Consider the following 24,039-nt stretch of genomic DNA (forward strand, 5'->3'; position numbering starts at 1 on the left):
GGGCACCGTGAGGCGGGGGCAGGAGCCCGGCGGGGCTCTGCGGGGGTTGGCGCCGGCGACCCCTGAGCCCGCAGCGCGGCGGCGCGGGCAGGGGGGCCGAGCCGGGCGCTGCCCGGGGGACCCCGCTCCTCCCGACCCCGCCCGGTTTCCGGTGGCCGCCCCTCCTCCGGAACCCCTCCCGGCGGCGGCGGCGGGCGGGGCGGCGGCGGCATGGCTGGGGTCCGGCGGGCGCGCTGACCGGCGCGGGGGATGGCGGCGGCGCGGAGGATGGCGGCGGTGCGGGCGCTGCTGGTGCTGGGTGAGTGCGGGCCGGGGCAGCCCGCGCTGCCTCCGCCGCCCGGGGAATGCGGGTCCCGGCGGGGGCGGCGGGGCTTCGCGCCTCCCTTCGCGTCCGCGCCGGGGCCGGCGGCCGGGGCTCCACGGCCGGCCCCGGGGGCGAAGGTGGTGCGGCCGTGTCCGGGGCCGAGCCTCCGGCCGTCCCAGTGCCCCCGGCTTCCCGTGAGCCCGGCGGCGATGGGGCCCGCTGGTCCCGCCGGGCGCGGAGCGGGGGCTGCGTGAGGCCCCATCTGTTCCCCCCCGGCCGCGCCCCCGCCCCGCCGTGCAGCCCCGCTGTGCTGCGGGAGCCGCCGGGGCCGCCTGGCCCGGCTCTCCTTCCCCGGCTCTCCTTCCCCGGCTCTCCTTCCCCGGCTCTCCTTCCCCGGCTCTCCTTCCCCGGCTCTCCTTCCCCGGCGTGCGCCGGCTCGCCCTGCCCGCCCGCCCGCCCGCCCGCTCCCGACGGCAGCGCCGCGCTGAAATCCGCGGGGATGCGAGGACGGCGGACATTCGGTGTCTGGGGCACGGCGAGCCGGCGGCCCGGGGCTGCGCTCCCCGGGGAGGGCTCCCGGCCACCCCCCGAGCGGGGCTCGGCTCCGACCCGCGCCCCGCCGGCCCCGGCGGCAGCGCTGACACCGGGAAGGCTGCGCCGAGCAGCGGGTGGCTTTTCCTGTGAATTCTGGTCAGCTCAGAACCCGGAGCAAAAACAGTGGGCGGACGGTGAGCTCCCACCCGTGGGGATTGACCTCGCGGAGGGGTTTTTGTCCCTTGCCGAGCGCATCTGGATGAGCCCTCTGCCCCGCCTCCCGTGCCACCCTCCCTGCCCGTTCCGAGCTCTGCGGCCCCTTCATTTTCCCGGCTGCTGCTCCTTCTCCCGGTGTCCAGCCGCGAGGCCTGATCTCTCCCGGTCTCGCTGTGCTCCGTGGTGGTTCTCCCCACTGACCTCCTAGCACCGTTTTCCCTCTCTGAGGAGCCCAAGGTCTTGGCCGTGCAGGGGAGCCGCAGGGGCTGTGAGCTGCCTTCCAGCCTGGCTTTGAAGGATCCCACGGCTGTCCCGTGCCACATCACCTGGTTTCTTCACTCAGGAACCCTGCCAGTAGCTGTTTGCAGTCTCTTCTGTCTCACCGTTCACAGTTGCAGAGTTTGCTCTGCAGTTTCTGCTGTAAAATCGAGAGCAGTCTTAGCTCTTGATTTTAGCTTAGCACCTGGGTGGAAGGCTGCCTCTGAGGGAAGGATGTCTACAGCGCTGCTGCCCGTCCATATCTGGAGCCGGGGCTGAGCCCTGCTGCCAGGCGGCAAGTATTGTCCAATTTACAGCTGATAAGCGCGAAAAGCAGCACTTACTGAGCTGATTAGCACCGCGATTGCCGTGCCTTGGCAGCCTTCTGGGAAGGCTGTTTCTGGCTGCTTAGCTGGGGCTCTGGGGTGAAGTCACAGGGCCCCTTGGAGCTGCCACAGCATTCACCTTGGTGCCTGCGAGGCGCCACTGGCAGCTGGGATGTTGCAGTCTGCCCCTGGGGGCTGTGTGCTGCCTCTCCTGCCACTCTGCCGCTGCTGGAGTTTCCGTGCCGCTCCAGTCACGTACTCTCCCCCAGGTTTCTCTTGCTGGGCAGGACCACATCCCACAGCGCTGGGGCAACACGCACTTGCCCAGCTCGCAGGCACTGTAAAAAATCTCAGGCGCCATCAGGGTGGCCAAAACGCGCAGTTTGATGTCTAGGTTTGACGGGCTGGTGGTGAGTTTTGTGGGCTGCAGGGCTTTGTCCCTCTTTGCCTGTGGATGCTGTTTGGAAGGAGCGCTTTGGGAAGACCTGGGAGGTGTGGAGTGTCTGTGGCTCGTGCGGGTCCTTTGCCACGGATGTGTTCCAGCAGTGCTCGGTGCCTGGGCTGCTGGTCCCTCTTCCTCCACTTCCATTGTTCAGCAAAGCGGTGATCTTTCTGGCAGTGGCACTGCGGCATGCCAGATGTGTGCTGACTTCTGCTGGAACATGTGGTTGAAATGCTAGCAGAGGAAATATTTGCTGAGTCAACTTTCCTTTAAAGCCAAAAAAAAAAAAACCAACAAACCCCAAAAGGTCTGTTTTGCTCTGGAAATGCCTCTATGTCCTGCGTTGAGCTGTGTGTTTCTCTATGGCAGTGCTTTTCTCCTGCTTCTTAGCAAGCCTGGTCTCAAAGAAGAAAATTTCTGAAAACAGGAATGATGTGATCCCCCTTGGGACTTGGCTGTGTTCAGACAGTGCTCTGGGCAGGCTGGAACCTCAAAGTGGCTGGAGCTTCAAAGGCATGGCAACCCCACAGGCACTTTGTCTGCACAGTGGGTCCAGAACCACTGGGAGCTGGCGCTTGTCAGGGGGCTGTCGTGTTTCAAGATCCCTTAAAGATGTGTTCTGAGCTCTTAATTGTCCTGGAATGAGACCATCTTCTAAAGGCAGATGTTAAAACTGCAGCAGGCACCTGTGTTTAGTTGGTACTGGGTGATGAATGTTCTTCCTGAGGGGAGCGTGTGTTTCCTCCCAGGCTGCTGAACCCCTCTTGTTCCAGGGAGGTGAAGGGGTGGCAGCGCACAACTGCTGATTGCTCCGATGTAGCAATTGTAGATGGCCACAGGCTGTTCACGCTGCATCCAAGCAGATAGGCACCGTGCCCTGGGAAGGCAGGCTGCACTTCTCTAAAGGCCATGGAGCCCAAAGGGAATGGAGGGAAGAAGGTGGGAAAGGGGTGGGAAGAGCAGAGCCTCACCTTGAGGCAATGGACAAGAACGTAAGGGCCAGTTTGGCTGGGAGTGATAAGGCACTTCAAAAAGATCTGGGGGCTGTGAGGCCTGCTTACAGGTATTTACTAGAGGATCTTTACACTAATATTTTTCTTGCCTTCATTTCAATTCATCTGCTATTTAAGTTGCAAAGATCAAAGCTGTATTCCAACAAGCACACGTGGACTAAAGCAAATAGCAGGACCTAGTACACCTCTTCCCAGTGAATAAACACTCTTTCCTCTCTGAACACTTTCAAGCATACCTCTCAGGCCTGGAATGCAAAATATTTCACATTAGCAGTGGGTGTTTCCAGTGCTCTCGATATTTGGGAACTTGGAACAAATGCTTATTTAGAAGTGGACAGACCTGGGTACAGACGTGCTCTTTGTGGAGGCAGTTGCCTCTGTGGTGTTTGCAGGCAAATTCCCCTGAGGCTGGAGGACATGCAATTGTTTGTCCAGACCCCAAGGAGCAGTTCTCCTTCTCCTGACACGAAGTGTTGGTCTCGTGGGCTGGGACAGGCAGCTCTTTGGAGGCCTGGAGGGCAGCAGGACTAGCGAGATGCTTGGCAGACGCTCAAGAACGTTCTTCTTGAGGAGGTTTAAGTTGCACAGGGTGTTAGCTTTGGGTTTGGTGGGGTTCGCAAAGGCTGTGAACCAGCACAGCGGATTTTGCTGTGTAAGGGAAGGAGGCAGCCCCACCTTTGGCATGGCAGTACCTGCTGGAGGAGGCTGATGAAGTCTGGGGTGGGAGAAGGGCAGCTGCAGTGTCTTCTACCTTTATAAGAAATCAACTGTGTCTGTGAGAAGAGGAGGAAGAGAGATGGAGAAATGATAATTCGATTCCGTGTCTTGCTCCTTGCCGGGAAGATGTTGGGAGGTGGCATCCCAGAGCGACTCATAAATGCTTTTAGTCTGTTGGAAGAGCAGGTGTTGTGTTGCACAGAGGGTTAAAGGGCTGTGCTGTGCCTGTGGCATACCTCGTGTGCTGCCTTGCCTGAAAGAAGCAATCACACTGCTGGACACGGAAGGATTTGTTCTCTGAGGGACACCTGATGAGGAAGGGGTGGGGATGCTGCGGGTTTTCAGGGTTTTCATGTGGCTGCTTAGAGAGCAGTGGCCATTCCCTGGGCTTTGCCATGGTTTGGAGGCTCAGCGGAGTCTTGTTCCTGATGTCTGTGTGAGCTTTCGGCAGCGCAGAAATGTTGAGCCCTGGTTTTTAGGGAGGTTGCTCAGAGGGAGTTGCTAGTAAGGTGAGGGGCCCTGGGGTCTGCTAGAAGCCTTTTTGCTTGGTTCCTAATGCCAACACCACTGAACCACAGCATATGGAGGCAAGCACGCAGATTTTTGATTCTGGAGGATGTGGCCTGTTCAGAGTCCTGCACTTCCACCTCCTTCATCCTGCCAGAGCCTGCCAGGATCTGCTGTGCTGTGTTGATGGGCTGTCAGCTCTCTCCTTTTCCTTGCCCATCACAGTGGCTGCTTTCCTGCACTGCTCTTGGGTGTTCTGGGGAGGAGCAGTGTCAGATCACCTCTGAAATCACGCAGGACCAGCAAATCCACCTTTGCATTGCAGTGGGAACTGTTCCTTTTGCTGTGGGGTTTAGAGTGGACAGCTGCTGTGCCTAAAAACGGACCAGACTGAAGGAAGGATCGTCTTTGTGGAGAAGACCATCTCCTGTTTCACTTTTCCTGTGCCTTCTGAATATATCACTGTGCAGGCAGCAGGAAGGAAAAGAGCCTTGCAAGGCATTTCTTTATATGGATGTAGGTTGGTTTGAGAGCTAGAGCAGAATCTTGCTTTGCAGGAGGCACACAGGTGTCTGCAGTCTCGGGGTGAAGAACTGGAAGAGCAATTGTTTGGGGTCTCTTCTGGAAACGGGTGAAGGCTGCTGATAGTGAAGCTCCTGTGGGCTCTTGACGTTGGAGGCATATTTAACGTTTTGGCTTTCCAGGCTCTGGATCCGGGTGCTGCTTGACTAGAGGATGAATAGGTTTGTCCAGCGTTTCCTGTGCCTTCTCTGGCACACTGCAGCCCAGTGAGGATGAGCCCACGCCACCCAGTCAAGGCAAGGACTCCATTTCTGGTCATTCCTTTGTTGCAGGGAAATACTTGGCAGTGAGCACTGTTCTGTGTTTACCTGTGTCTCCTTTGAATCTGTGCAGCTCTTGCTGAGTAGCTGTGGAAGATCTTCAAGCCAAAACACAAGTGGTCTTTGTTTCAAAGCATCAATTTGTGTTGGCAGCCAGGTCTGCAGTGCATGTGCTTTTCATTGACTGCTGCCTCGGCTCAGTTTCTCACTCCTGCCAGCTCTTTTTTAAACTTCATACAGAAATGTTTTTCCTGAGCTTAAAAGGCTGACCTGTACAGTACTTCTAGTCTTAACTTAAGCCTTGTCTTTCTCAGGGAAGCAGTGTCTGTCTGGTCACAGAATGGACTGCTTACCTCTGCTTTGGGAGATAACGAATACAGGCTGTCTGATCAGCAAAGACAGAGGCAAAGGGGGGACTCCAGGGTGGTTTGCAAGTTTCCCAAAGCCTGGTCTGTGTGCCTGGGATGAGGAGTTTTGGTGTGCCTGCCCAGCTCTGACCTTTCCCAGGCTTGCTTGTCTTAGCAGTTTGGGAAAGCTGATGGGTGGGTGCTCTTTTGATACTCTTTGCAGACTGTTACTGCCTGGGGCTGCTCCTTTTATTTGATCAGCTTTCAAAAATCCATCCTCTACGCTCTGATTCTGACCTTCTGAAATTGTTCTGCAAGGGCCTCTCTTGAAAATGCATTCTAATCCTTAAAAATTGTGAGTGCCACGCGGGCGAGGCCCATGTTTTAATTAGAACATTTCTGCCGGTAGTGGTCGGATGAATGCTGAGGTGTGCCTCTGAGGGCAGAATGAAGAGTGTCTGGGTCCAACGGCAGAATTGAGGACGGAACAGTGAGGAGCACTCCTCACCTCCTGTCTCCCTGCACAGGGAGTGTGCACAGGCTGTGTGTCAGGGGAGGGGGCATGGCTGGTTTTAGCTGGTGAGTCCTCCTCTGAGATGATGCTTGCCAGTGGGAGACCAGCGGCCTGTCTTCTCCTTGTCAGACTAGGCTCTGACTGGGATGGAGCAGGCAGGGATTTTGGCATCTGTGAACTGGAGTGTGCTCAGGGGCCCCCTGAGCCTGCATGGATTGGATCCACCACCGGCAGGTGGTCTGCACCTCTGTGGGGTGTGTTGGGATTGATGGTTGCATTGTGCAGGATGATGAATGAGGAAAACTGATACGAGCAGATTCCTGTCTGGAAGGTGGTGTGACACCGGATTTCGGGCCATGAACCTTCCCTCTTTGGAAAACAAGATGTTGCATGCTGGGGGAAAGCAGTGACGTAGGGTTGCTGTCTGTGCTGGGACCCGGTGCAGAAAAGGGCTGGGGTTTAAGTGAGTGAGGGTTAAAGTCTCTTGGTATTTCAGCCCCTGGTTTGACCTGCGCTCGGTTCCCAGGTGATTTCTGTCCTGCAAGACAGCAGTGAGTGTGAGTGCTGCACTCCGACCTTGGTGCTAATGCCCAAGATGTTTGTAGCTCCAGGACAGAAAGCTTTGTAACTTTTCCAGTGGTGACGCTGTGAAATGAGGTTTGTCCCAGTAGCAGGATTTGACACTTTGATGCAGCTCAGGCCACCCTGAGGAGCAGCCAAGGCTGCACCCTACTGCTGTGGGTTTGGGCAGACCGGCAGGTTGGCTCTGTCCTCCTCCAGAGGAAAGCCAGACAGGTCTGTCCCCAGAGCCACGGCTTGTGGAGGCCAGGCCCCATTCTGGCAGGGGAGGGGAGGCTGGTGTGCCTCTGGGCAGCTCTGGGGGGGCTGTCCCTCCCGTGAGTGATGCTGGCACCACACAGGCACCGTGTTGCTTAAGACCTGCCTGTAAACGCTCTCCTCCTCCTGGCAGTTGCTCATTGGCTTCTCCGGGAGCACAAAGGAAGCCTTTGATTCAAACCATGCCGTGGCTGTCCAAATGGTTAAGGGCAGGACAAGCTGTGGCTTGCAAGTGCCTTTATTGCTCTGCAGTGCAGCGTGCCTTGGTGTGTGTCCTGGCTGTGCTGGGGCAGCCCCTCACTCCTGTGCCACGGGGCTGCTCCTGCTGCTGGCAGTGCCTGCATGGCTGGGGAGCCTTCCTGGGAGAAAAACCCATGGAGTTTGTCTTTCCCAGCAAAGACAAGACCAGAGGGAATAAAGCCAGTCTCGGAGGGTGCCACAAAGGGCAGTGCAGCCGCTCCTCCTTAACCACTCATGGGAGCATCGGTGGGTTTGTGCTGCTGAGGTCAGCTAACGCAGTTGCCTTTGCAGAGGGACCAGCAGCAAAAGTCTCTTTCGGCAGCTGAAAATTGTCTTGGACAAAAAAAGCCCAAAGCTTCTCGTGAGTTACTTGATGTTCTTGGATAGGTGCTTGGTGTTCCTCTCCGTCCATATGTCCTTCTGTGAGCACCCTGAGCCTGGCACACAGCACCTGGCAGGTGCCATGGGTGTGCCCAGTCCCTGGGCAAAAAGCTTCTTCTGTAGCAGTGAGATCTTGTTCTGTGATCGTTCTTTCCTCCATCTGGGTTCAGTCAGTTCTTTGTCCACCCGATTCCAAGCAAAAGCTGAGCGACAAAGGCAGCAGGTTTGGTTTTTGTTTTTCCTCTCTTGGGTTAAGTCCTGATGGCTCTCCCTGCATGCTGCGTGTGTGATTGCTGGGCCCTCGCCAGCACCGATCCTCCTGCCCCTGTGCTGTGTCTTGCTGCCTTTTTCTGGCTCAAGCGCAGCTGTTCCTTTTCCAGTTGTGCCTCCTATCTCCACCTCTTCCTGATTCCTCCTCTGTATCCAGACCTGCCGTGGCATGCCACACGCCCCCTTCTCAGGCTCTGCTGTTGCTTGGTTTCTCTGCAGTGCCTGCCTCTGGGCACTGCTGCTTTCCCAGGTGTGGCTGCCTTCCTCCTGCCACCCTGAGACTGCCTTTGTCTCCTGGAGCCAGGCCTCCAGTTCACAGCAGGTGATGAGAAATCAGAGCAGAGCTGGGGCAGGGCTGCTGAGATGTTCAGGTGGTCCTTGGAAGTCACGGGCCTTTCTGGATAAGGATTCTCCTGCTCAGCTGAAGAAAAGTCTCAAAGCTACGTGGCCTGAAGCAGAAAGCCTTAATCTGAATGGTTAACGTTTTGGCAAGGCAATGACAAAGACTGCCATCCTGGGCATCCTTCACCATCACGTTTTGTTCCTGTGGCCTTGCTGGCATTTTGGCTTGCCTCTCACGGGCTGGAAATCCTGCAGACAAAGGAAAATCCCCATCCATGGGATTGATGGAGCAATCCACTGTACCTGCCTTGCTGAGTGGCCACACTGAGCAGCCAGGCACCTCAGCACAGCTTCTTGCTCTCCAGGACCTGCTTGTTGAGTGGCTGTCGCCCCTGTTTGTGTGCTTCCTTGGCATTTGCTTGCTCAGGGTGTCCAGGTGCTCTGTGCTGGTGGCTTTGTCCAGTCTGAGCTACTGGTTCTCCAGATGGATTGGGAATCAGTTTTTCTGCTCCAATGGGGAAAAGCACTTACTTTTCAAGGAGATCTGGTTAGTACGACTTTCTGTCTCAGTGAGCCTGTTACAGCAGAGCTTTCCTTCAGTTTGACACCGGGCCTTTGCATCAGATTGATCTGTAGCAAACACTTTTCCTAGTTATCGATTTGTGAAATATTCCAGAAAGTGCCCTGCTGCCTGTTCTTCCCACTCAGTGACTTTTTTCCATTTTTAGCCGAGATAATGGAGCAATGTCTCATAGAGGAGCTACTTCTTAATTAATATTGCATGAGCAGAAGAAATATTAGCCTCTCCATCTGCTTTCCTATTTTTTGTGGCTTTTAATATAGATTCATAAGTGGCTTTAATGAAAATAAACAAGGAGCTGTTCTTTTCTGTGTCCTCCTTGCTTTCAGAGGTGATGCTGCAGCTCCAGCCTCCCTGGTGATGCTTTTCCCAGGAGGTGAGTCCTGGACAACAGGGCTTCCCTGCACGAGTGTAGATGATGGTTGTGAGATGGGGCTGATGCTCAGCTTTCTAGCAATGGAAAGAGGAGGATCTTGGAGGAACCTGCAGGGCTGTAGGACAGAGCTGGAGACAGCTGTGGGGAGTTGTGGATGGGGCCGGTGGCACACAGGTGGGAAGCGGAGGTGCAGTGCACAGCGGGCAGTGTCTGTGAACCAGTGTTCCCCAAACGCTCCTGAGGGGCACAGAAATCCTGGGAACCCAGCAGGCAGCCCTGGGCAGCCGGTCCATCCTCCTCAAGCCTCAGAGGCTGCCACAGGTCAAAACCCAACCCGGCAGAGCCCATACAAATGGGAGACGCCCCAGTGCAGGTAGTGGAGTGAGGCTTCTTTCAGATGTCTCCTCAGTGCATTTTCACAGCCATTTTTACTTCGCCGGCTCTGCGGTGGCTGCTGGGAAAAGTGATTGCCTCTCCTGGGAGAGGTTGCCTCTTTCCTTCCTGCAGGAGGGGAGCGAGCAGGTTAAACCTTTGGTAAACCAAGTGACGGAGCGGGACGATGCTGCGGCTTCGCCTGGAGCGAGACCCACGACGCGGCCGTGCTCTGCGGGGAGCCCAGCAGCAGGGTTGCCCCACATCCAGTGTTGTGTGGTGGCGTTTCCCGGCCTCCGCGACTTCTCCTTGGCCCCGGGAAGGCAGAGGGGCTGGCTGCGTGCTGGTGGGTGGGCTGTACGGAGGCAGCAGCAGGAAGGAGTGCACGGCTGAGTCCCTGCTGCGGTTGCCAGAGCATGGGTGTCGTTTTCAAGACCGTGGCACTGGATGAACCATTTCTCCCAAGAGCTGTAAGCCGTCTGGAGAGTTTGGCCAGCTGGGTCTTCATGGCAAATACATCTGAGTCTCTACAGGCATATAACTGGGGGAAACTTAGCTGTAAATATACTGACGTGACCTGGAGAGAGATTTAAAATATTTATCCTAGAGCAGAGCTCGGGATATAAATAAGCTCCCTGTCTGTTTCCCTGCACGCAAGGCTCAGGAGTGCAGCTGTCCCTTTGTCCCCAGCTCGCAGAGTCCTCCTTGGGACCAGCGAGCTGCTTTTGGGTGGGCTTGAAGTCCACGCGGATGGTGTAAACACGCAGCTGTCGGCAGAACGGAGAGGGTATTTGCAGTAGTGTAGATGTGAATTTTTGACTGCAGGGTCTGTCCCCTCGTTGCTCCTACAGCTGCTCTGCAGCTCTGGCCGTGTTAGTGGAGTTTGCTGGTGGGCCGTGCCTCGGGGTCTGCTGGGGAGGGTTGTAGCCCTCTCGCTTGGCCCCCTGAGCAGGCAGGGTCTGCAGGATGTCCAGACCAAGCGCACGTTTGGCTGGTGCTGGGGATGTTTTCTGCCTCCCGGCGGCTTTGCTGGCAGCACACGGAGAAGCAGCTCACCCAAGCACTTCCAGTGGGAAACAATCTTCCTTCTCCAGCAAACAGTCCTGGGAGGGCAAGGGGGGCTTGCTGGCAGGAGCGCCCCGTGCCCAGTGCAGCCCGGGTGTCCTCGGTGCCCGGGGAGGAGCTGGCTCTGGCACCGGCTCTGCGTCCCGTGGGGCGTAGCTGAAGCAGCTGGCTCTGCCTGCAGGCCTGGTGTGCATGCATGCTGCTCCTCTCTGCTCTGCTTCCCTTGCCCTGGCCTCTTCCCACCCCCACCCCCACGCCCTTTTGTCTTTACAGCCTGAGCTCCCATTCTCTGGAGCCCTGGCTGGGGCTCCTGTTTGCTGAAGGGAAGTGCCAGACAGTTTTATGGAGCTTCTTCTGTTTTCCCGTCATCTGGAACGGTGTTTCAGCAGGGAAAAGGCAGAGCCCTGGCCAGGAGCTCCATCCACACACACACACACACACACACGGAGCTCTGTTATGGGGGAATCCCTCTTGGCTGGGCTTGGGATGGCAGGAGCAGCATCAGCCTTTGGCCCTGGGCCTGGGAGCAGGGATGTGAGGCTGGGTTGGCAGGAGCTGGGGTGATTCCTGGAGGTGCTGCCCTGGGATGAGCTCTGGGCCACGCTGACCCCGTGAGCGCAGCAGTGTGGCCTCGGTGCCATGGGCCTTGCCTCCAGCCCCGGGGCGGGGAGTGACGAGCCAGCTCTGTCACAGCTCTTCCCAGCTGGCAGGACCTGCCTGCCTGTCCCACCCTGCCTGGGCTCTGCTCTGCCCGCAGGAGTTCTGCTTGGTCAAGACGTTCTCACTCTCACGCGGCCCATGCTTAAACTGTGGGGGACGCGTCCTCCTTCAAGGCCGCTGCGCAGGACGCGTGTGGCTCCTCCTGGTTCCAGCTGGCATCTTTCTGTCGTGCTCCTTTCAGCTGGGAGCAAAGTGCGCTGCCTCTGCTGTGCTGCCCAGAGAGCTCGGCCTTCGGGTGTCCGTGTCTCCTGGCAGCGGCAAGCAGCAGGTGTTGATGAGAAAAGCAGGGAGTTGCTCGAGGGCTCCGAGCAAGCCTGGGAGAGTTGGTTGGCAGGACCAGTGGGTGCAGCAAGTCTGTCAGTGGTGCTGAGTCGCCCTTGAAACATTTGTGTTTCTCACTGGGGCTTGGCAGTGCAGCTGGCAGTGTCTGCTCAGGAGCCTTTGGCTGATGCCCCAGCGGAGATGGTTTAACTGGGGCAGCAGGATTCCATCTCCTGAGCTGGGCTCGGGGCCTCCTGTCTCACTTGTTCCTCTGTCTGTGTTTATCTGCTGTGAAGGTGCTGGCCTGGGAGTCCCGTGGCCACCAGTGCCTGTGGTGCCCAGCAGGCAGCTCTGGGGGCACTCACTCGGCCAAAGCTCCCTTCTCCACAGGGGCCGGGTGGTGCTGGCAGCACACAGCTGTGCCCTGGGTGTCTGGGCAGGAGAAGCTGTGACCTGCCTGCTAGCTCTGCTCCTCTCCCAGCTCCGTGACTGCAGCACTGCACTCATGGCTTGGGCTGGCTGCTCGGAAGGCGTCTGGGCTTCTCTTAGGGGCCTAGGAGCACACAGTGACCCAGAGGAATGGCATTCTTTCCCTGGTGCGGTGTCCTCTGGAGATGTCCCCTCCTGCAGCAGGTGCTGGGAGCCTGGGTGCAGCAGAGCATGGCGCAGAGCAGTGTCAACGTGCTCCCAGGGCAGACGGGCAACTCCTGCAGCTCCAAGGCCAGTTGTTCTGGTTCGGCAGCCCCAGCAGTTTCAGGGAGCCGAGGAGCCTTGGCTGCCATGGGGAGTTCCCTCTCTTGCTCCGGCTTTTTTCTCTTTGAGCGAGGTGCTGAGATGTTGGGAGAGGCCGTGGGGCAAAGCTCAGCTCGCAGCTCTGCCCAGACACTCTCCGCAAAGACCAGCAGCAAATCCCACAGCCTTGGGGGCAAACCGTCCAGCATGGTGTCTGCCCCAGCAGATCAGGCCAGCCTGCAGTGGGGCGCTGGTCGACAGCAGCTCGGCTTGGGAATGAGTGGGAACCTCCCGAAACACTCCCCTCGCTCTGTGGTGCAGAGTAGCCCCCCTGTTTGCTGTTCCTGTTCGTTGCCAGGGCGGCAGCTGGTTCTCGGCTCACTCCCCACCCTCCTGCCCTGCCTTCAGAGGGTGTCATCACCTTCTGCTGCTTTGCTTTGGCTTTGGGCACACGGGAAGGCAGGGTCTCTGCTCCCCGCTGGTGTGAAGGTGAGGGCAGGGGGCTCCTGGGGCACCGTGAGGAAACTGAGCGTGGGATGGCCTCGGAAGAAGCAAGCCCGTGGGACGTGTGGCTGAGAGGGCTGGGGTTCAGAGGGGCTGGGGTAGTGGGAAGGGCAGCAGGAGGAACAGAGGCAGGGAAGCCCCAAACTAATGGGAACTGGGCAGGTGAGTGAGGTCAGTGCCGGCATAGCCTGGCCATCCTGACACGTGCTGGCAGCTGGCAAGAGTCTGCTGCTGGTGTCCTGGGCTCGGTGTCCTTGTGCCGAGCCTTTCTGCCCATTCTGGCGGCCTTTTCTTGTGCAGGAGGAGTGTGAGCAGTGCCTGCCTGCCTTGGGCTGGGGCTGTGTGAGCAGTGGTGCTCTGAGCAGACCCAGCTCTCACAGCAGAGCTGGTGGATCCAGGTGCACGATACAGTCGTAGGGGCAAATAAACGATGTTTTCCCAAGTTCCCAGTCATCTCGATCCACCCTAGTATGACCTGGAGCTCCTGGGTAGTGGTGCAGTTTCTCCTGCCTCATGAAGCCAAAGCCACTCTAGCAGAGCATTTCTTGCAAATGCTGCTTTGTGCCCATGATTGCTTTCCTGGGTGCAGAGTTTTTGATTTTACTCGGACTGGAAACACGTCGCCTTAAAAACCTTAAACGATGAGTGCCCAAAGACTTTCCAGATGTTGGGCTGCTCGCTGCCTTCAGAGCTCCTTGCCTGCATCAAACCATTTCCATCTGGACCGCTGGTTTATTGCAACTCTACCCATCTGAGAGGCTTTCTCCAGTGGAACCTCTGGCATGGAGGAGCAGGCTGGCTGGAAATAATTTGGAGATGCAAATATCTGCGTGTGTTTGGCTTGGCTGCTGCCCCAGCAGAGCAGTGGAAGGGGCTGTGTGCGGAGCAGCCTTGCAGCTGCTTTATGTGGCTGCAGGGGCCAGCCCAGGAGCCGGGGGGGGTTTGCTCGAGTTACTGGGCACTCACGATTCTCCTTGCTTGCTCCTATGGCTTCAGCTGGAGCGAGTGAGCCTGCTGGCTCTGCCTTTGTGACCAGGAGAGGAGGAGAAGCTGACCCGTGTGTTGTTCCCTGTTCTGGCATGCCAAAAATCCGCTTTTATAGGAGCGTGTTCGTAATGAGCTGTGCCAGGAAACACATGGCTTGCTGGAGACGTGAATGGGAGGTCTGTGTGGGGCCCTGTGCTCCCGGAGAGCCTCGCAGGGACAGAGAGCAGATGCCGGCTCTGTGGCTCTCTGCGTCCTGCAGTGCCTGGGGAGCAGAGGATGGGATCAAGTACAAAGTGCTTGGCTGACCCAGTGGTGGCAGAGGGGGCAGGACAGGAGGCCAGGTGAGTGGTTTTACTGCCTGCTGCTCTTGGTGCCTCTCCTGGTCTGGAGAGGGCTGCCTTGCAGCTCTGGAGATGGGGCTGTTTGCAGGGAAGCTGGGTTGGAAGGAGCCCGGGCGCTGCAGGCTAGCAAAGGGCTGCTAACAGCCTGGGATGGCAATTGTGGATGGGGAACAGGGGAGAAATGTCAAGCCCGTTGGGTCCTAGGTGTCCTGTGGGCAGAGGGGCTGTGCGAGCTGTGCAGCAGGAAGAACAGGCTGTCAGGGGAAGAGATGCAGCCCTGAGCATTAGCAGCACTTCAGTGTCTTGAGTTGCTCCCTTGCAGGAAGTGCTGCCCAGCCTGCGTGGGCTGAGCGGTGCACACCCAGCACGTGAGGAGTTAAACCTGCCTGCAGGCGGTGGAGCCGTGTTCTGACCCAGGGCTCCCCAAGTCCTCTGGACCAGCAAGCTCAGGATGCTCTAGCTCAGTGATTTCATTGCCCAGCCTTTGGAAGCACGCCAGGGCTTGAGCGCAGAGTTTGCTGCTCTTTGATCCAAGAGTGACTAAAAGCAAAGCCTGAGTGCTGGAGCCATTCCCGAGGACTTGGCAGCTGAAGGAATTGCTGCTTACAGACAGTGATGTTGAAGTTGCTCCTGAAGACGAGGCCTGTTTGATAATGCTTTCTGGGAGTGTGGTACTGAAACCTGTGGGAGGCCAGGACCCCAAGCCCTAACACCATCCCTGCTGTGCTGTTTGTGGCCTTGGGATGGGGCACAGGGCATGGGCTTTTCTGGAAATGTGCCTGTGGTTGCCTTTGACACCAGGCTTCTGCTGTGGCCCAGAGTCTTCCTCAGAGAACAGGTGATAAATCAGTCCTGTGTTTGGGACATGGGACCGTGGGACTGAGCTGCTCAGTCTCTTCTGCTCTTTCCTTTGGGGATTGCCTTCCTTGTGGCCCTCAGCTCTGCCCCTGGGCTTGCAGGGAGCCAAATCACCCTCCAGGCTGTGGTTCTGGTTTGTTGGTTTTGCTTGGGGCTGGCCAGGGATGCTGCTGAGGGATGCAGTGGCAGCCCTGCCCTGCCTTGTTACAGGTTTACAGAGCTGGGAGCGAGTGCAGCTCTGAGATAGGAGTGGGTGCATTAGCTCATCCAAGTCCTCCTTTTCCTTAGTGGCTTCTCATCAAAGAGCAATAGCCTGTACTGCTGCTGGGCACATTGCAGAGGCTTTGTTTCTTCAGTGGTCTGAGCAGTGGCAGAAGCGCAAAGGCCACAGTGTGGATGTGGTGGGGTGGTCGTGTATGGGGAGTGGATTCCAAGGGGGCTAAAAGCTGTCACTGCCACCTTGCTTTGCTGAGGTTTGTTCGTTAGCTGACCCATCCAGAGTGGGGAGCCGAGTGAGAAAGTGGTGGAAGGGTCTCTTAACCCTGGCCTTTGTCTGAATCCCAAGTGCTGCAGCCTGGGGATAGAGTGAGGCTACTCCTGCTCTTCACCTCACGTCAGTGGTGGGGACTGGGGCACCTCTGGCCAGCTCAGCTTGCTCTCTCTCCCCGCTGTACCCCTGGACTCCATTCTGCAGGAAGGTGCATTGTGTGGCCGTGCAGGGCCTTTCCCCAGTGAGCTGCTGTGCTCCTGGGGTGCTGCAAAGGGCCCTGCAGGTTTGGGGAGCCGGGGGGGGCAGGCTTCCCGCCTGCGTGCTGCAGCAGTGCCTTCCCAGGGCGTCTTTGCCAGCTGTGAATGAAGGTGGGCAGGGAGCAAACGTTCAGCGGCGTGTTCCGCGGCTCTGTGTCTCCCTCGGTGCTGAGCTGGTGCTGTAACCGCGTTCAGCTCCCACCTCAGGTCTGAGGCTTGCAGGCTTGTTGTGCGGCCCAGGAAGAGCTGGGATAGCTCCTTGTGAGCTCCTTGCTCTGCTGTGAGAGGCCAAACAGATGCTGGCCGCTCGTGTCCTCTGCCAGAACAGCTGGCTGGGCCAGTTTTTGCAGCTGGCTGCTTCCGTCACATCCTGGTACTTCTGGGTCTCGGGTTTTGTTTGCTCTAAGCCAGGCTGTCCCCCTCCATGGCTGGGGTAGGTCTGAGGCCTCCTGGCAGGGAAGAAGAGGAGGAGGATGGTTCCCTCTTGGGGAGGAAGGATGGATGCAGTTTGGGTGCCCTGGGCTTTGCTGTCCTGGGGACTGGAGATGAATTGTAGATCCTCCAAACCGCTGTTCCAGGTGCAGAGCATTAAAGGAATTGGCTTGCACATCTGGCTGAGCTGACCCAGGGTGAATTCTGCTGAAGTGCTCCTGGAAGCGGGTCTGCACAATAATGCTCCTGGGGCCTGGCTGGAGAGTGGGGCTGGGCTGCAAGCTGCAGAAGCACCACAGTGCTGAGCTTGCTTTCCAAACCAGGAAACCTTATACTTGCACAAAGCCCTCTCCCGAATCCCATTCCCATGCTTTTAGTTCCTTGTTTGGTTGCACGGAGCTTTGGGATTACTCATATCCTGTGGTGTCTCAGAGACTGGTGAACTCTTGGGTTCAAAGTGGGACGGATTCTTTCCTTTTTCCCCTTCTGTCCTTTGTCCAGAGCTCTTTAAGTCAGGAGCGCCTGGCTGTGGGCGCTCTGGGGTCGATGGATCTCCCGCGGGGCTGGGGATGTGGAGCATTGCACTGTCCTCCCAGCTGCCTTGCCTGTTGCCTCCCCAGCAGGGCTGTAGGTGAGAGGGGTGGCTGTGCACTCTGCAGGAATCTGGGGCTGTGCAGCAGCTGAAGGCTTTGTGGCTGAGGCTGCATTCCCAAGCGATGTCGTTAGGCGAGGAGCCCACGGGTTTGGGATTGTTTCAAGATGCAGGCAGCCTGGGCTGTCGGGCAGGGCAGGAGATGTGCTGCCTGGTGTCCCCAGCTTGCACAGCTGCTCTGCAGTCCCCAGGTGGTACTGGGCTCCTGGAGTGTCCCCAGGTGAGCCTGTGGAGGTGGCACACTAAAGCAGGGAGTGGAAAACCCAGCTGGGGTCGAGGCCTGGCTTGTAGCGTTGCCCCGTGTTCCCTGCAGCCTGCAAGGTGACCATGAAGGTTTGGGCTTGGTGCCATGGCAGGACTCACCAGGCAGCATCCCTGGTGCTCTCAGGCCTCTTGTGGGGTGCAGAAGGTGGGGTGCCTTCACTGCCCAGGGGGTCCAGGCTGTGCCAGGACCACACTCCCTCTTGTTGGCTGCAGCCCTAAATACAGCCCTGGAGAAGGCTGATCCCCCAAGGGTGAGTCCTGCCACCCCACACCATCTCTGGCTTTCAGCAGAAGCCCAGCACCCCAGGAAGGTCTGCAGCCCCATGCTGGGGGCTGTTCTGCTCCAGCAGGGCCCCCAGCAGCTTTCCAGGGGCTTGGCTGCCATGGGGCTGCATCTCCTTTGCCAGAGCTGTGGAGAGTCCTTTGCTTCCTTGGTGACCCCATAGGACTGAAAACTTAACTCTGCAGAGCTTCAGACAGCAGTGACTGACTTCTTAGGGCTGCTCAGAAGTCTGTCCTGGGGATGGCTTTGTTGATTTCATTTGTCACCTGAAATGCTCTGCATGTGCTCAGGCTGGAGTCCAGCAATGGCTGAGTCCTGGGGACGTCCCAAGACGAAAAGGTGAGTGGAGATACACTTGTTAGAATCTAGGCCTGCTAATGCAGATATGTTGGTGTCCCTGGTTTTCCTGGGAAGCTGCTATTTGCCTCCTCAAAAAAATGGAATTAGTTTGGGTCAGGGGGTTCCACTGCCTGGAGGATGCTGTGTTCCTGCACTCAGATCTTTGCCAGAAGGATGCACTCAGAGCCAAGGTGGGATCTGATCCTGCTCTTCTCTCCATCCCTGTGCATCCTACCAGTCCATGTCCCCTCCCTGCGGATGATTTCCTTTGTGGTGTGGGAATGATACCCTGTAGGTACCAGTTCAACCTCCCTACACAATCCACTTAACCCCTATCTGTTACCTCAGCAGGAGGGCTCTGCCTTTCAATTCGGGATCCTTTGGGTAGCACACCTCTGGGTGTTTTCGGGCGTGCTGCATTCCAAACCTGTTCATCTAACCTGCCTGAAGCTTTCCTGAAAAGCTTTCTGTAGCCACAGTTGGGACAGTTTTCGGCCAGAAACACGTGAGGAGGGTTTCTTTCTCTCCAGCCAGGGGTGGCTGGTGTCACATGCCTTTGCAGAGGCTGGTGTTTGCCAGCACACACGTTTGGGACTGCTGCATGTTGGCTCTGCAGGACCGTGGCTGGCCCAGCTGTGCTTCTGGGGGAGAACTCTGCTCTGGCTGGGCCTTGCTGAGGCTGATGTGGCATTGCTGGATAGTTTTTGAGGTGGCTCTCACTCAGGGAATCGTTTCGCTGTGTTCAGCAGCTCCCAGCCGTGTGTCCCAGCCCAGATGAGCTCATGAAACCACAGCAGAAGCTGTTGGGACGGTGTCCAGTCTGAGCTGGGGCTGCCTTTGCTCTCCCCTCTGGGGCAGCCTGCAGTGGCTGAGCCACACGTGGCCGTGGCTCTGGCACACAGGAGAGCCGGGGGCTCCTCCAGCTGCCGAGTGGAGCAAACAGAGTCGTTTTCTTCTTTATTCAGCACAGGTGGAGGTTGCCGGCTTTGTACAGGTTTTACCCAGGCTCTGGATAATGGCATCCCACACAGATGCCCTCTCTCTCCTTGGACGGCTTCCTTGAGGCTGTCCCAAAAGCCCAGGGGGTGGAGGAGGGTGCACGGACCCTGCAGGCTGCAGCCTTTTCCTGGCTTGTGCGGCACTTCCCATCCCTGAACGCCGGGGAAGTCCTGTGAAAAGCTGTGTCCAGCTCTGGGCTTCTGATGCCTCCCACCCCAAAACTGTCTGGGCCACATCTAGCTGCTCCTGCTCTTTGCTTGCAGCCCCGATGGGATGCAGGGTTGGGACAATGGTTTCTGGCATGTGCAGCCAGTTCACTGGTGGCACCTTGGATGCTGCCGTCGAAACAAAACACAGTTCGTGGCTCTTGCTGCACTTTAGCATTTATTTATCCCGGTTTGCCTTGTCACCTGTGCCCATGAGGTGTTCATCACAGGGGTCTTGCTTGAGCTGAAATGGTTGTGCCTGGGGCGTGTCTGGGGACAATGACAGTCCTGTAGGTTCAAACCTGAGTGGGTTTGACTGCTCTGTTCCCCTTTCCTCCTGCCTGCCTGGCCCACCGGCCTCTTCTGGCGTGAGCTCAGCTCCTGATGTTCTGGAGCTTTTAGGCTGTTGAGCACGTGGCTCTGTTCGGGTGAGGCTGGGTGGTTGCTGCCTTGCCGAGTGCTCTGGATGAGGCAGATCGGACGTGACGCGTGTTCCTGCGCGTTGTATCACCTTGAGGCGTGTGTTCCTCCCGTGTTCGCGAGACAGCTGTCACAGGCTGATGTTCCTGCCTTCGGGGAAGGTGTGTGGCAGCTGGCCGTGGAGACTTCGCTGGGCACGCCGACCCTTGGAGCGCAGTGTGTTGATGGGACCTGGCTCAGAATGAGACCCAGGAAAAACGGGACCGTCAACAGGTTCCAGGGAAATGCGTGGAGGTGGCTGTTCTGCTGCAACAGCCAAATTCGGAGTTCGCAGCTCTGGGGTCAGAGGAAGTTCAGCTGGGAATTGTGACAGAAGGGTCACTGCAAAATGCAGCCCCTGGCTGATGCGTTTGGGACGGGTGTGAAACCCTGTGGGAGCGGCTGTGTGTGCGCCTTGCTGCTGCTGTGAGCTCAGACCAGCCCTGCAGGAGGCGTGTGGCTGACACCAGGGTGCCCATGAGCAGCACTGCCTTGGGCCCTGCACTGTGTCGCAGGCTCCAGAGGCTTTCCAGCATGGGAAGGGTTCTTGCGGCTTTCTGGAATTTGGTGGTCTTCAAAACGTCTCTTTTGGGAAAGGGTTCCTTATCCCCAGCTCTGTCTGACTGAGATGTGTTGTCAAATTGTTTCCCTTCACCAGGTTTTCATACAAACACCAGGCAGGAGGATGTGGCTGAGTGTCCAAAGAGGAGCTGCCTTTCAGGTGGACTTGCATACTGCTCATGTAACTTCTCCAGGCAGCCACTTTCTGAAACTGTTTCTCTTGCAGTGCTGGGAGCGCACTGTTTTCACCACGCTCTTGTTCATCTTCATTCCGAGATACTCGAAATGTGCCTGGCTTGGCCCCCTTCCCTGCAGAGCATGGTGCTGGTGACAGAGTCCGAGAGCCACCGTCGTGTGCTGAATTGCCTTTTGTTTGCTTCCCCTTGCTTTTCCAGCTGGTAACCGGAGCAGAGAGCCTGCACAGCTGGCCGTGGGCAGGCTGCAGCTGGATTGGGGAATGTGTGAGCATCCCTGAGCAGCCAGGCCAGGCACTGCCCAGGGAAGCACTGCCTGCTCTGCCCCCAGCACCCCCAGCTCTTGGGCGGGTGTCAGTGTGTCAAGGAGGGCTCTGTGGGGTTTCCACCTCTGTGGAGAGGTGCCTCCAGACCCCAAGGACAGCTATTGCAGTTTGTTGTTTCTGCTTCTGCTTGCCAGTGGGCTGAGTCACCAGCACAGGTTTGTGGTGTCCCTGTTGCATCCTCCTGTGCTGTGTTCCAGCAGCTGCTGGGTTGATTCACACAGATGATCCTTGTTCCACACCAGTGTTTCTCTGGGTGATTGCTGGGGGATGTGGAGGTGAGTCAGAGACGTAGTCCTGAGGAGAGGGACTTTGAGGAAAACCTAGAAACAGTCTGTGCATGTTTCTGATCAGGGACAGTCTTGATGCAAGGCCGGAACCTGGGACACATCCCAAAGGACAGGACAAGAAGCACTCAAAGAAACACTGGAAGTGCCAAGGAGGCTGCTTGCTCTCTAGGGTTTTGGTGACTGCCTTCCTGGCTCGTACACTGCAGGACACCTCTCTGTTCGGGCTGCAAGTGTGACACCCAGCAGTGGGTCCTGGAGCTCCCTCTTAATGCCCCTGTCCCCAGGGTGCAGAGGGCTCTCCTTGGCTGTGCCAGGCTCAGGGACTCCTGTTCCAGTGATTGCTGCAGGCAGGCTTAGAGCAGCTGTGCTAGCACCCGAGCTCAAATCTGTTAAAACTCTGAATTAGGTTTGGCAGATGTGCTTTGAGCTACGTTTCTCCTAACGTGGCTCTGCCTGGAGACCCTTGAGAACGACACACGCTTACCTGACCCACTCTGCTCCTTCCCCTGCTCTAAACGTGCCCCCCTCTCCTGCCCTGCAGCTCTGGGGGCCCGGGCCAGCATCCTTTTCACCAAGGAGCCGTACTCGCAGGACGCCCTGCACGGCCGCGGCGCCATCCTCCGCTGCGAGGTGAAGGAGCCCGGGGACGTGGAGTTCCAGTGGCTGCAGGACGGGCAGCCCGTCCAGGACACGGAGCAGCGCTTCAAGGAGGGCAGCAACCTGCAGTTCGCAGCCGTGGACCGGCACCGGGACGCCGGCGTGTTCCAGTGCCTGGCCAGGAACGTGCTCACCGGGGAGGAGGCGCGCACGGCCAACGCCTCCTTCAACATCAAGTGTGAGTGTGGGCTGAGGGCGGCCGGGCGCGCACCGCAGCCCGCTGCTGCCCACCGTGCACGGGGAAGAGCGCTCTCCTGGGGGGGCCGAGGCTGGAAAGAGTTTTTACGGGCTGTCTGCTGATGGTTGTGTCGGGCAGCTTGGGCTGCTCCGGTAGGATTCCTCTCCAGCTGCCACGTCCATCCTGCCCTGTAGGCCTCCTGTGTCTTCTGGTGTCCCTGAGGCTGTCTGAGATGCTTTCTCCTGCTGCCTTTCCCCTTTGGGCATATGAAACTGGGACATTGCTGCAGCAAGTGTGTCCTGGGCACTGCAGGTCCTTTCAGGACTCGCCTTAACCCTCAGAGAACAGCCGCACAGGGCAGAGTGGGATCTCTGCAGCGTGGCTGTCTCTTTACTCCACGCTGGCTCGAGGGCATGTGTCTCTCTAAGCGTGCTTGTGGCCTTGCTGCCTCCTCTGGTTACCCGTGAGTCACCGATAACCACCGCCCGGGCTCTGTAGGTTTGGAGAGGCAGCTGTGTTGGTGTTGTTTGATCCCACAGGGATTGAGACAGGCAGTGTGGTTCTGAAGCAGCCGGCCAGCGTAGCTGAGATCCAGCCCTCCTCCACCGTGGTGCTGCGGTGTCACATCGATGGCCACCCACGGTAAGGGTTGCCTCCCGAGGAGCGGACCCTGCCAAGGGCCCCTGCACCTTGGCTGTGTGGTCTCTCTCTCTCTCTCCGTCCCCCTCCCTCTCCCCCGCCACCTTTTTCTTTCTCCTCCTCCCCCACCTCCCCTCCTCTCTCCCGCAAGAATTCAGTAGAGTCAGGGGAGGCGAAGGGCAGGATTGAGCCTGTGGCTGAGCGCCGTGGGAGAAGGCAAAACGGCTTCCCCAGAGCCACCTAGCGAGGAGCACAGTAAGGATGGGCCGTCACAGTCCAGTTGCTGAGCTTCTCGGTGTGCCGCAGTCGCTCTCCGTCGCTTCCCGGTCGTGTCCCGTCCACTTGGCTGCATGTCTCATGGCTTGGTGTCTGTGTGGGGCGGACAGCCAGGGCAGGGGCCATCTCTGGGCTGTCTCCTCCGCACACCCGCTCCCGGGGCAGCCTGGCCGCGCCTGCCCCGCTCACCTGCCGGCCCCTGTGTTGCAGCCCCGCGTGGCAGTGGTTCCGGGACGGGGAGCCCCTCCCCGAGGGCCGCGGCACCTACTCGGTGAGCAGCAAGGAGCGGACGCTGACGCTGCAGAGCGCCGGCCCCGACGACAGCGGGCTGTACTCCTGCTGCGCCCGCAGCGCCGTGGGCTCCGTCTGCAGCCGCAACAACTTCACGCTCAGCGTCGTCGGTGAGTGGCGCCCCGGCTGTGCGCTGGCCTGCCCGCAGCCTCCCCGTCAGCCTGGGGACGGAGCCGGCGGATCCTGGCCGGGCTGGAGCCCAGCCCCTGTGTCTGGGGGGGTGAATTTGCCCCTGCGTCCTTCTGGAGCACATTTACCTTGTCTCCTCCCTGTGATGGAGCACCCTGGAGGCTGTAGGTGCTCCTGGTTTCGCCGATACCGTGCCTTGTGGGTAGATGATGCCCTGTTGGCCTTTGGAGGCAAGCCCCAAGGAGGACGGGAATTGCTGACATTAGAGGGGTGTTTGGAACCGTCCAGTGCCGGCTTTGAGCCGTTAGCTAGGAGCCAGGGTGCTCAGGGCCTAGCTGGGAGCAGAAGGGCTTTTCCCCAGAGCAGCTCCCACGTGCAGCCCTGGGCTCTGAGTCCGTAACTCCAGCCGTGCTGGCACATTTGCCTCCTTCAGGCTTGCAGGGTGCAGCCAGCTGTTCCTTGAGCTTTGCCAGGGCACTGGTGTGGGGACCCCAGGGGCCCCTCTGTCCATCTCAGCCTGCTGTGGTCTCTGCCGTTGCAGACGAGAGCTTTCCTCAGGCGGTGGTCGTCCCCCAGGACCTCATCGTGAGCAAGAACGAGGAGGCCATGTTTGACTGCCAGTTTGCAGCCGTGCCCCCTCCCACGCAGGAATGGCTCTTTGAGGACAACCCCATCTCCAACAGATCCAAGTAACAGGGGCCCCAGTGATGTGGGCCGGGCTGGGAGGAGAGGGGCACTGTGTTCCAGAACAAAGAGAGAGGTCAAACCCTGTCTGTGCTTGTGGGCAACATCGGAGTGGCCACGGGGGTTGGTTTCCCACCTTGACTGGCCTGGGTTTAGCAGGGACTTGGTCCTTGGGCACGGCATGTACCTGAACAGGACTCAGGGAGCAGTTTGTCCTCACACAGGCCTGTGGGGCTGGCAGTTCTCGATGCCCAGGCGTGGTGGCCCCACGGTTGGGGGTGTCTCTCAGCCCCAGATGTGGTGATTCTGTGGAGCCAGGGAAGCTCAAGCTCCAGACACCCACTTAGGGCAATTCACAGTCAGGGGTGGGTCCCAGTACCAGCTGCCAGCGTGTGGTGATCCCCAGACTTGGGAATGCCTCCCAGCCCCCACAGCAATCCCTGAGCCCGTGGATCTCCTGCCCTTCCACATTCCTCCCCGGAGCCAGGAGTGTTTCTGAGCCCCAGACAGCCCAAGCATGGGGTGGTCCGCAAAGCAGGGGCAGTGATCC

The 24,039-nt window shown here is 58.3% G+C and overlaps 1 protein-coding gene across 2 annotated transcripts in view; it reads left to right on the forward strand.

Annotated features, from left to right (window-relative positions):
* Positions 1 to 267: 267 nt before the first annotated feature.
* Positions 268 to 24,039, forward strand: part of PTK7 (protein tyrosine kinase 7 (inactive)) — a 32,534-nt gene continuing 8,762 nt past the window's right edge. For both annotated transcript variants that reach the window (XM_066177631.1, XM_066177632.1), the window contains exons 1-5: positions 268 to 298; positions 21,177 to 21,470; positions 22,010 to 22,112; positions 22,596 to 22,786; positions 23,347 to 23,494. In XM_066177631.1, coding sequence (XP_066033728.1) covers positions 268 to 298; positions 21,177 to 21,470; positions 22,010 to 22,112; positions 22,596 to 22,786; positions 23,347 to 23,494 — 767 coding nt within the window. The remainder of the gene's footprint in view (positions 299 to 21,176; positions 21,471 to 22,009; positions 22,113 to 22,595; positions 22,787 to 23,346; positions 23,495 to 24,039) is intronic.

Source organism: Chamaea fasciata, unplaced genomic scaffold, assembly GCF_029207755.1.
Source record: "Chamaea fasciata isolate MVZ Bird 193981 ecotype frontalis unplaced genomic scaffold, bChaFas1.0.hap1 SCAF_3, whole genome shotgun sequence".
NCBI classification, from domain to species: Eukaryota; Metazoa; Chordata; class Aves; order Passeriformes; family Sylviidae; genus Chamaea; species Chamaea fasciata.